This window comes from Pseudonaja textilis, chromosome 2, assembly GCF_049901715.1.
Source record: "Pseudonaja textilis isolate UNSWEBS1 chromosome 2, rPseTex1.2, whole genome shotgun sequence".
Lineage (NCBI taxonomy): Eukaryota > Metazoa > Chordata > Lepidosauria > Squamata > Elapidae > Pseudonaja > Pseudonaja textilis.
The window spans coordinates 222,016,485-222,029,071 of NC_141991.1; the positions used below are offsets into that span (position 1 = coordinate 222,016,485).

Here is a 12,587-nt window from a genome sequence, read left to right on the forward strand (position 1 = left end):
CACAGCCACAAACATTAGAGCAATGAAAAGTAGCTAGAAAGAAGGGAGTGGGATTTGAGAGTTAAGAGTGATTCTCCTATGTTTTGATAGCTGGGATCCATGCTGAGAGTAACTCAGCAAAATTTTCAAGGCAAACAATAGAGCCAGGAGCAAAACAGTTTAGCTTTCCCTATGCCTTGCAATAGCAACAGTGACGCGGAAACCAAGACACTATTTGAATATATATATAGCAATGTGATTTCTATTGGCTTGACTCCTAATCAAGGTTAATTGCCTGTTCCCCAAAGTCAAAGCATTGATAAGAAACTCCAAATTTGCTCATTTGCATATTTGGACTATTCAACTTAAAGGACATCTGATTAATTTTTTAAACCAATAACAGATGCATGCACCATCACCAAAAACCACTGCCACAATTATTTCTCCTGTTCCAAAGAAAGCAGGAGACTGGCTAACAGTTTGCTTGAACAACAACAAAGCAAAAAATTCAGTTCCCAGCCATGTCAAAAAAACTGAACTCTAAATAGATGATTCATTAATTTTGCGTTTCGTGATATACAATTCAATTATTTTGTTGTCCGCAGAAACATGTTTTTTTAATTAATAATAACATTATTTGTAAATCTCTACTCAGACTAAACATAGTCCCAAAGTTGATTTTAAAAATTAAAATATATAAATCATAGCAAACAAATTAGCATTGTAAATGAAAAGAAGACATTAAGAACTAGCCAACCTAGTTCTGTTGTGTTATCATTTCAACTGTGCTATTATTTCATAGATATTTCCTTACTAAACAGGTCAACAGAATGACCACAGGCAGGCAAAAAGCAATGGACATAGAAATGATTTCCGATTTCCTGGTGATTTGCCCAGTGATTGTTTGTGCAGAATAAGTCAATGGGGAAGACAGCAGGGAAAGTTACAAGTTGCTTCGGTAGGTCTTCCCAAAATCCTTTTGTGCTTGTATTGCACCAGCCACTCATATAACCTGTGAACCCTCCCCGACCCATGCAACATCCTCACACACCTTCCACAATTTGCACTGCAACTTCAAGCATCTTCCATGACTACCATTTCACTTGAGCACCGCTTTATACCTTCTGCATCCTTCCTGACCTCAACCATGCTTTTCAGCCTGTCAACCTTCACTGTACTTCTTGCATACCTCTTTGCTCCCTCCCCATCCCAGGAGCAGTTACTTACCTACCCACTGGCTTGAATTTGAAATTTCCTGCTTAGCTTCCCCACTGATTTTGCTTGGGATAAACCAGCAGGGAATAGAGAATGTTACAAAGATATGAGATTTTTAAAAGTATACAGATAATTTAAGATTACTCATGTTTTAAGTCATGTATAATTTTAAACAAGGAAAGAAACAATCTAAACCTTTGAGAAAGAAATAACATGAATAAAGTGCTGTCACTTGAGAAGGAAATAGCATGAATAAAGTGCTGTCACATCCCTGTCATTTGTCCCTTCCATTATGATCTCTTTTCTGGGTGGAACAAATTATAGAAATTCCAAAATTCCTTAAGCTTATATGGGAGAAGGCAAAGCTTCAATAGCTATATTCTTATCTCAAAAAACTTTAATGTGCCTTTTGCCAAAGTGACTGGACAGGATTATACTTGGAGGCATCAGTCAAAAGAATTCTGCTGTAGAGGCAGATCAGAAATATTTTAAACACTTCAAACTTAATAGTACCCAATGCTGCCAATTTATTGGAATCTAAAGCAGAAAATCCCAATAGCAGCTGTCTGCTCAAAGGAAAAATACAGTAGATGAAATGTAATAAGAACCTAAATTGGCTCCTGAGGCATTGATCTCACTTTACTCAATGGATGTGAACATTTTTTTCATTTCTGATTGATCATTTTTGCCAATATCAAGTATTCTACTTAATTTTAACACTCGTGGAATAATACTCATCATCATCCAGGATTGTTGTATAATGTAATTAATTGCATTGTAACATTCATTATAACTAGAGGGATTTCTTCAATCTTTCTTGCGTGGCTTTTGTTGTGGATCTTATGGGTCTTATGGGTCACTTATATTTATGTGTAGAAAGGTGGCACTTACCCCTAATGTTTGGAGCAATGTTTGGTATAAATCTCTTTACAAAGGGAAAAGTAACAAGAATTCATTCAAAAACTATCATAGTTTCTTAGGTGTTTCTGGAAAGGTGACTAGCAGAATTCTGACTGAAATTCCTGATATGAAAGGTAACCATTACTAATATCTGTGAAAGGCAATGCAACTTTGGGTCAGGCCACAGGTTAGGATTCCTGCCATGCAATTTCCAATATCAGTCACTTCAACTAGTAGGCTGAAACCCTTACTGAAATATCCTTAAGTGGAGCACAAGTTGTGCACCATTTCCTAGTCTCAGCAATCATCAACAGACAATACTACCAAGGTTACTTTCAATTTAATTGTCCTTTAAAGTATTCAGATAGTAATTCAGCGCTTCCAAACTTGTTAGCAACAATGCAGTGCTAAAAAAAAGAGAGAGATAAGTGTTTGCTTACCATTTATGCTTCCAACATAGCAATAGACATCATAAGTTTCATTAGAAAGGCGATATCCATAGGATCTAACTCCTTCTTTTCCCATCATGTCTCCATAACAGCCAATTCTAGGTTGCCTAATAGGATATCTGTAATACAGTATGTGAAATAAAGTAAAGTGAATGACAGATACTGTAAATGTAACCAAGCTATTAGATGCACGATCAAAAAGCCACTTGATCATCTCACCTAACAGATTGATCAGACAACCAGCCAGCATCACATTGCTCAAATCCATCTTCATATGCAGCTTTCAGTTGTTCGGGGCTTGCAATTTCAGCACCATTCTCCAAACAGGTCTCCTGAGCCTGTTTGAAATTCAGAGTGTATCTACTGGTAGACGCACGATAGTGAAACACAACACCTGCAAAGATAATAAACTTATATCACATCAACATTTATTTAGAACTAAATTATTCTAGGCAACAAGTTCAGAAATAACATTTAGGAAGGTCCTCAGATTGTATTCTATGCCCCTATTAACATTACAAATATTTTTTATAGCATTTTTTCCTCAGTTTACAAATCTGCAAGCTACAGAATCCATTGCTGTTCATATTTTGCATCAGACTTCTGTACTTTTCCAATAGCCTCTGGCCAATATGGAAATAAAACTGAATCAAATTAAAATATTTTCCTGAGATATCATGAAAAATAAATTGTCAATCCTTTGCCTTCTATACTTCTAGATAAAAAGACTTAAAATGAAATGTGATAGTCATATAGAATTATTAGAGTAATATAAAAGTCTGACAACAACTATTTGGGTCCTTCACCTGAGAAACAAAGAAGCGAAAAGTAGACCAAATATCTCCCAGACCTATTTCTATTCTTGTTTTTTAAAAAAATAATTAAAAAGGAACAGAACAAGTGGCTAAATTTCTTATATAAAGATTGTGGCTTTATTCAGAATTTTAAAATATGATCAGGTGTCCTGGCCTTTTATTCTACATTTTTCATCATTATTTTGTGTGTATTTTTAATATATGAAGCATCAAGAGTTCTAAATCAAATATTTTCAACATTATTTATTCTGTTTATACCCCAAATCATGTTGAAATCAACAGAACAAAAATGTTAATGGGAAATTTAGCTCATGACATTTCATTTATAATGAAAGAGGGTATCAAAAATGTTCACATAGGTAATCTACATTGCTATTAAATCAGCTAAGATTTTTAACAACTTTTGGAAGGAGTCTAGATTCTGCCATGTTCTTAATATTATGAGAAAAGGGCAAATATGTTAGAAATATATGTACTGCTATGAAATTTATCACATATTATATAATGGAAACAGCTTTATCATTTATTTTGCTATTAACTCAGTAACTCCTAAACTTTCAATGACAGAATGTTGCTATTGATTTTGTATTGAAATATATATAGATATACCTGCAACCATGTCATAAGGAACCTAGCCTGAAAAATGCTTCTAGCCTGAACGAAGGCTGAGCTAAAAACTGGGGACACTAAGGAGGAGCCTCAAGTAGGAGTGTCCTCAGAAATCAGCTCAGCCTATTGAATGACAGATGGAGCACTTCCCATGTCTGGATGCTCGGAACAGCCCTCAGGAGAATGTTGCTATTGATTTTGTATTGAAATATATATAAATATACCTGCAACCACGTCATGACTGTTTCGTGTGACTTCTATGTAAGACTTCTTTGTAAGATACAAACTTTGTTTCACTAAAGTTTGAAGGTTTAAGACTCAGTGGGTCCCAGATTCACTTGACTACCTCTAACAATAAAAGAGCTTGATCCATTCTCACTAAGCCTTGTGTCAGCTACTTGGGCACAACAGACCATAACATTCCCTGTCTCAGTTAATGAACTGGAAAATAGTTTCAGATGTGCTTTAGTCATAAATAGATGAAGCTATTGATCTGCCCAGCATACTTCTTTATTTTTGTTAAAATGTAATAGCCTGATTTAGTTTCATGACTTATTTCTTCTCACAGATTCACAGGTTATTGCAATCTAATTTCAGAGATCTTCACAGCTGTATGGACAGAGTAATTAGAACAAACAATGCCCTTTTTAAAATGTTTTTCCTTTCTCAGTCATCATAACAGAAGGTCATTTCAATGTCCTATCTAGCATCTTTTTAAAACAAAAAACAAAGTTTAAAGCATTGCAGCAGGAAAATGCAGCAAATTATCAAAAATGGGAACAGTTTATCTTGATAAATTATAAATTTATCTAAGTATAAATTTTACTCATTTTAGAGGTCTGATGAGTTTACTTTTAAATAATAGACAATCTACTCTTGAAGTAGTCTTCTATGGCTAGGAAGAAGAAATGTGATGCTTTTTAAGTTACTTTGATCCAAAACCTAAATTTCATATATCCATACCATTCAACACTTTTTTGTAATTAAGTAATAACAACATTCTGCAATAATTACTGAACTAATTCTACCACATTCAGTGGCTGAAGTGGTTAGAAAATTCTGCTTGAAGCTACAATGAGACTAAAGTCAAAGACTTCTATTATATTATTATATTTATAAATGATGTGATTTTTAAAAAACATTTTCTTTTCCTCTTGTTTGTTGTAGTGATTTCAGAAGAGGTTACACTACTAAGAAAATCAAAAGCAAACAAGCAGTATAAGAGTTTTGCTATAATTTGGGCAAATAAAATATTTGATAAAACTAAGAACAATTTAAGGCAAATTATAATAATAGGCCTCAGCATGCTGATTTTTTAAGAATCTGTGGGAATGCTTTATAATATATTACATCAATGTGCAAATTTAAAAATACTGAATCAATAGGATATATCTGAAATTTTGCTCTCAAAAGGGCCTCATTCTTTGATGTGCGCCAGTGATAATTTATTTTAGTCTTCATGAAATCTTTATAAACAACTAAAGAGGCTCAGTAGAGAATACACTGAACTGCTTTCCAACATGAAATGGTTATTTACAATAGCTTGTAAATTGTGTATGTACAGATGGCTGGGAATAGCTAGATAACAATAAGCTGTTACTCAATGATTCTAAGTGGTACCTATTCTTTCTTTGATTATTTTAATCAATTTATTTATTAAACTTTTGTGCTGTTCATTTCACCATAGATGACTCCAGGCAGCTTATAGAATGTGTTTAACTAGCTTAATGCCCAAAACGGCCTTCACTCTTTTTTTGCACTTAGATGTACACCCCCCCGCAATAAAACCCCAATAAGAGATATTCAGCAACTTGATTTTGTGACAACAGAAGGCAGTGATAAAAAAAGGCTTCAAGATTGATTAAACAACTGTTTTTATTCTATTATCCAAGAATCCCTTGTGTCCATGAGAGTACATCAAGTAAATGCTATCACTTTATGAGGCTACCAAATCTTACTTTTAAATCTTCTTGCTCACACTTTTGAAAGGAAGGCTTCAGGAAAAAAAAATGCTTTCATATTTTTAGATTTGGCAATGTTGCGAAATATTAGAGTGCTATAGTCATCATTAACGGTGCCCAGTGCCACATCACCAGCATCTAGCTTATGTAGCAGTCCTCAAAACTTGCAATGACAATGTGGAGCAATCCAAAGTTTGTTAATCACATTTTAAAATGATTCAGCCTATTTCTGTGTCTTAATACTATCAGATTTAGAACAGCCAAGTACATTAAACTTGTTTATATTAGAAGTACCATAGGATAAATCCCATATGGATCAGTGGTGGGATTCAAGTTTTTTTTACTACCGGTTCTGTGGGTGTGGCTTAGTGGGTATGGCCATGTAACTGGGTGGGCGTGCCTTTTTTGCAGCCACCCCTCCACCCATGTTTTGGGCCTTCTGGGCCTCAGAGTAGTCTGGGGGGGGCACTTTTGCTCCCAGAAGGCTCCCATAGGGCTCAGGAAAAAAAAAAAAACAGAGCATGGGAGGGGCACATAGCACCCCTCCATGCTCCGTTTTGGGATTTCCTGGCCTCAGAAGGGGCTCGGGGGTGTGTGTGTTCTTGCTCCCAGAAGGCTACTCTGGAGGCTCAGGAAAGCAAAAAATGGAGGGGGCTGAGCCCCTCCCTCCATTTTTGCCTTCCTGGGTCTCAGCAAGGGAAATCAGGCACAGCTGATTATCAGAAGGGGGAAAAAAAGAAATACCTTAAGGGGCAGGAGTCAGGCCGACGGGGTAAGCGAGCATCGGGTGGGGCAAGTGAGCCAGGGGCGACCAGTCGACCGGGTCAGGGCATGGCCAGCCAGAACTTACTACTGGTTTGGTGACCAATGCCAAATCCTTGCTACCAGTTCGCCCGATCCGGTGCGAATACCACCACTGATATGGATATAGGAAGAATTATCAAAATATTTTAAGTAACTAACCAGTGCTAGTTGTTATGGCCTAAAATTCCCTATCAGGTCAGCTGATTTAAATGATGGCCATCACCATGGGACAAGTACATTTAACATAAATACATGGGTCTTGGACTGTTCCCAGCTTTTGGAATTTCTGGAGAAGTCATGCCAGCTTTCTCTTAGTTTCTCTTCATTATAAAGAGGGGAAAATCCAGCAATCTTTTGATTGGTAAGACAAATTAGTACCTGAGTTTGGTTTTAATTAGTTGGAGATAGTCTCTTTTAATTATGCATTTTTAGATAACAAATTTGTAGCTCATAGGATAGCAGATATAATTTTCTGGTATGCAGTAATCAGATATTTGCAGTAATCAAGTTTCTCACTCACTATGGACTCCCCTTCGCCCTTCATCTTTTGCACTTTTTTTGATGAAGAAGTGCTGAAGTCATAAAGTCTTAAATTGAATGCAATGGAAATTTGAGAATGGGATCCCAAATACAAAGCATATTTGCAACAGCCCTAAAAGTTGGCAGATCTATAAGATCAAGCAATTCTAATCTCTATATTGATGTCATTAAAGGACATGAATGTGAAAATGTTCAAAAAACTTCTCTGTATTTATCCTTTCATAAGACCTCCCTTCCCCAAAGTTCAAAGTCTTCATCAAAACTTGGCTTCACAAAAAATGCAAGTATATCAAATTGGCACCATGAGTGCATATAGCTTTTTCAGCAGCTGTATCGCATTATTAGCTCCTATTCATTTGATGTCTAAATGGCTTAGATCCTTTACACGTCTTCCAAGCCGGATCTATAGTATGTACGCATCTTTAATTTATTAATGAAAAGACAAAAAAAGAGCAAGAGATGGTTGTTTCACAGAAGAGAAAGTGGAGAATGCAAAGAAATATATGTGCTTGGGAAGCAATAGAGATACTCTGTTCATTTTATGAAAATTCAAGGCATGAATCTTTTGCACTTACACAATAATGTGATTCTAAAAGAAACATGATATGAATGCAGAAAAATCTAAGATGGTTCAAAGTGTAAAGGAAATGCTTAAATAAAGATAAAATGAGATGGGCGTGGAGTTAAAAAAATAGATGACTGCAATATGCAAGAGATATTCAGTACAGAGAAGCATATCATGGAATAATGAGATTCAAGTTTGGAATAAGAAGAAAAAAGTATATTGAAAAAGAAAAGATAAAGTAAACATGGACTAAAGAAAAAAGAGCTTAATTAATTAGCAAAAATAATTTGAATACAGACTTCAGCACTATGCACCTCTAAATTAAATTTTTCTCTGCATAAAAGTAGTTAAGAAATATACACTTCAAACTTTTGTAAATAGCTTTAAAATGACACATAATTTCTACATACTCAATCATATTCTGATGGGCTAATTGCCCTTATTTTTACAAGCACACAAAGGAACTTTTCCCAAATTGAAAAAATGGAAGATGTTCGCTTGTATCCCTTTTCCAATATTCATTTTCTCTTTTTGCTACTTAATCCTTCCACATGCTGCTAATTCAAATACAAGAAGGAAGCAGATTTCCATGAAAACAGCCCATCTCCTTACATTTGTCAAGGAGACACAAAAAGGTTGATATATTGCTGACACTCTGACTTAATGAGGTTGTAAAAAAGAAAAGAAAAGCTATACATTAAGATGTCACCTGCCTTCATTGGGAAAGGCTGAACTGTGCTAGCTGAATTTAATGGGAACCCTCAAAGACAACAGAGGAAAAGGCCTGATAAATCATACTGTATTTTTACTGAGCCTAAGTAAAACCATAAGAAAGAAAATGGCATAAAATATTGCTGCCAAATTACTATTTCTCTGTGAAGAATATTAAAAATATCAATTCATTTTTATTCAATAACTGTAATTTAAATTTCACAAAGAAATGCAAAAGTATGGTAAATGAAATTCTCACCATCAACTGCCAGTGAAACAATGTCTTGGGTATCTTCAATTCCATACATTACATCACAGCGATAAATCCCAGCATCACTTGCACGTAACTTCACCAAAGTCAATGATGCATCACCAATGTCTTCCGGATGGCTTGGAACTGACACTCTTCCTTTGTAACCTTGTCCAATCTTGATATTCCCATTCTGGGCCACCAACACTGTAGTTTCTTTGAGATCTTTTCCACCTATGTCCTGTTCAATCTTCGACCACTTAATCCGGAGAAACTCACTAACATTGTGATAGCTTGGAGGCAAAGTCGGCAAAGTTGAAAAAAAGCATGGGAGGATGGCTCTTCCAGAGAGTGAGCCCTTCACTGGTGGACTTTTCTCCACTTTCACTGAAAGAAACAACAGTATATGAGTGAGCTAATAAAAGTTGATCGATCAGCTTTTCAATACATAAGGCAGGGGATAGTAGGATTATCCCTTCTCTTTGCAACTCAGAGCTCAAGCAGCAGTGAAAGTAAGAAGGAAATGATAGACATAAAATACAAGGAGGCACACTGATTTTATCATTGTAAACTAAAAACATAAGATAATAAACATTTCAAGAAAGTACACATTTGACTGGCTCAAATCACATTTCAAAAGTTCTAGGACCTGATGAAGTCAACATTCAAGAAAGAATATTCAAACTGATAATGGAGTTCTGGAGATAGCAAACAGAATAAGTGCAGGTAGTCCTTGTAATTATTTAACTATAGTTCAAAGTTATGATAGCCTTGGAAAAAGTGACTTATGACCTGTATTCACACCTACAATCATCACACCACCCCTATGGTCATCCCTATGGTCACCTGATAACAGTTCAGGCACTTGGCACCTGGCTTGCATTTAGGACCGGTTGCAGATGCCTGCAGTCACATGATTGTGATCTGCTATCCTCTTTTGCTGATTTCCAATTGGGACAGTTGGAAGTGCTTAACAAGCACTGTAAAAATTGTCATAAAATTGAATCTGACTTGACTTACGACACAAGAAATGTGGCTCCATTTGTAGTTGAGGACTACCTTGTACCTTAACATTTTCTCTTTTAAAAAACTGTACTGTGAGAAGAGCCAACGTTTATTTTAATATAGGGGCTTCTCATGAAAAGTTTAGGTGTACATTTGGAACTGTGCAAGAATCTAGTTTATACTTTAAACGTGGCAAGATACTTTATCTGGATCTCCTTCAGGATTTGAAGAAAAGACCACTGAAATTCAATCATCCCAATAAAAATTTATGATCTGGCTTTTTACCAAGTAAATCCATTTCTTGCTTGTGTCCTGCTGATATCACATAAATCCAATATTTAAAAGTAAGGCATGAAAGACATTTGCCAAAAGCAAGTGAAAAGAATTAGCCAGTAAGATCTGTGGACCAAGAATATTATTGAGTTAGTTTATGTTACAGCAAAATAAATTATGGAGTAATTCTATGCAAGAGTTAATTCATATTTACCATGTATCCTAAGAAAAAAGGAACATTTTCTTTCTTTTCAGCAAAATATTTCAGACAGCCAGTTGTTCCCATTTAATTATTTCCTTTCCAACCTCGGGACTTAACAGATCACTCAAATAAAATATTCCTCAGTAGTTTGGAGGAAGGGAGGGGAAAAATAAGAACTATGGGTGGTTCCTACATGATTAAAGAACTTTTACCATTCGTTTTATATCTCTCCAGCTGCAAACACTTTACAGCAGACTGTTTCCATCCAATATTAGTATATGGCTAAGGATAGCGTTGGCTACTGTTCATACTGTTCATAAACTGCCTGCTGTGAATCTGGAACAGGAACTACATATTTGCTAGTTCTACCAAACATTAACCCCTCGTGAATTTATTCAATGTGTTTTGACAAATTAAGATATAAAAGCAGGCTCTGCCCTTATTTTCTTTTAATTGAGAGTAATTGAGAAACACATATACATATCTATAAATAAATTATGCCTAACTATAGCACAAAATGAGCACAGTTTATTTGCAAACATTACTGCTTTTCTTTTTTAAAATATGTGTGCTTAGAAATGCAGGATACATGAGGAAGGTAAGTTTTGCTAGATTTTTTTTAAAAAATTAAAAGTTGAGAAAAGGAATTAAAAGAAAGTTACAATGAATCCTCCATCCAATGAAAGAGCAAAGGTACCATGCTAAGATTGTGCACATGACATCCATGTTGTTGGAGGATGTCAAAAAAAAGTCAAAATGATAATGATCACTATGATCATGTAGTAATAATCACCTTTTTTTACTTTTTTGACATCCTCTGCCCCTGTAAACATGGTGGCTTATGCTGTCCCAAAATATTTTTTTAAGTGAAGAATAACATATTGTCTTCTCCAAAAATGGGCAAAACATTGCAAACTGAGTCATACTTCAATACTGGCCACAGAACAGTACTCTCCACTTTTGAAAGTTGCACGGTCATGTATGAGTCACAACCTCTAATGTTAACTGACATGATTAAACATGTGTCATAATAGCAAAATATAATTGCTTATTACATAACATGGAGTTCTGTCCCTTCTAATCTTCTTAGAAGCTGCGTCCTTCTGTCAGATATGATCTGCAAAAACAGCACCATTGCTTTCCAGCCAACTTTTTGTTGGTATGGTTATCCAGATCTATTAGCCCTAATATGGCCAGTCTGTAGTGTTAGTAATATGCACTTTTCTAACGCTGTAAGAGACGTTGGTCTGAGAAAAATGGAAGACCAATTCTGTAGAGGTCAGGCAAAACATGGATGGATGGATGGATGGAAGGAAGGAAGGAAGGAAGGAAGACGTTCTACTTCTTCCCAACTTAGGTGACTGTGATTATCCTGATGTCTGCCCTGTGCTACTTAAAAACAATATCAATAAGTGTAATTCTACAGCTTTCCCTTTGGAACAAAAAGCAACAATAGGAGCATAATGTACAGACTATATGATAAAAATGTACATGGTGATCCAGAAGAGCTTCTCCTCAAGATCATAGGCAAGTTGTCATTTTAAATTATATCAGATTCTTAATTAAAGCCATTAAGCTCAAAATGAACCTGTATTAAATGTAAATGATAACTCTCAAAGGAAAGTGTTTTGAGGCAGCAAGACAACATCAGAATAGTCTTTTACCCAGAAAATGGTTACATATTACCATCACACCAAAACTCATGCTAAAGGAGATTCCTTGGCAGGCCATGAAGGAGAAGAGAAAGCCAAAGCTTGCAAAGTTACATCATGGGGATTCTAGAGCATATAATTGTCATTAAGTTATGATCACAATTGGAACTGGAATTTCAGTGTTTAAATAAGACATGATGATGTTATTAAACAAGTCATAATCATATGAGTGCAGCCAATTGTATATTACCACAGTCCTAAAGAATCATGTGGCATATACAGTCTTTAAATGAATCCAATTGACTTTGCTTGTTGGAAACCAGATAAGGTCACAAATCACAATTATGTGATCGCAAGATACTGCAACCAGGTGAGCTGGTTGCCAACTCCGAAACTGCAATCATTTATTATGGTGGGTAATGGTCAGTTGTAACTTTTGAGAATGGGTCATAAGTCACTTTTTCTAAGACTGTTGTAAAATTGAACTGCCATTAAACAACTGGTTGTAATTCGAGGACTACAAGAGTAGGAAGTAAGAATATATGGAATACAGTTAACTGAACTGCTTCTGTTCAACAGAAGCTGCTGACAAGTTAAGTGAAATACTTTCTGATAGCCAGATTAAATGCATGCAGGCTACTATTTCAGTTATTTACA

At 35.5% G+C, this 12,587-nt stretch overlaps 1 protein-coding gene across 3 annotated transcripts in view; it reads right to left on the reverse strand.

Moving 5' to 3' along the window:
- VCAN (versican) overlaps window positions 1–12,587 on the reverse strand; it is a 96,279-nt gene that overhangs the window by 61,563 nt on the left and 22,129 nt on the right. For all 3 annotated transcript variants that reach the window (XM_087927085.1, XM_087927086.1, XM_026718802.2), the window contains exons 3-5: window positions 8,808–9,185; window positions 2,763–2,937; window positions 2,535–2,662 (exon numbers count right to left, since the gene is read on the reverse strand). In XM_087927085.1, the coding sequence (XP_087783211.1) occupies window positions 2,535–2,662; window positions 2,763–2,937; window positions 8,808–9,185 (681 nt within the window). The remainder of the gene's footprint in view (window positions 1–2,534; window positions 2,663–2,762; window positions 2,938–8,807; window positions 9,186–12,587) is intronic.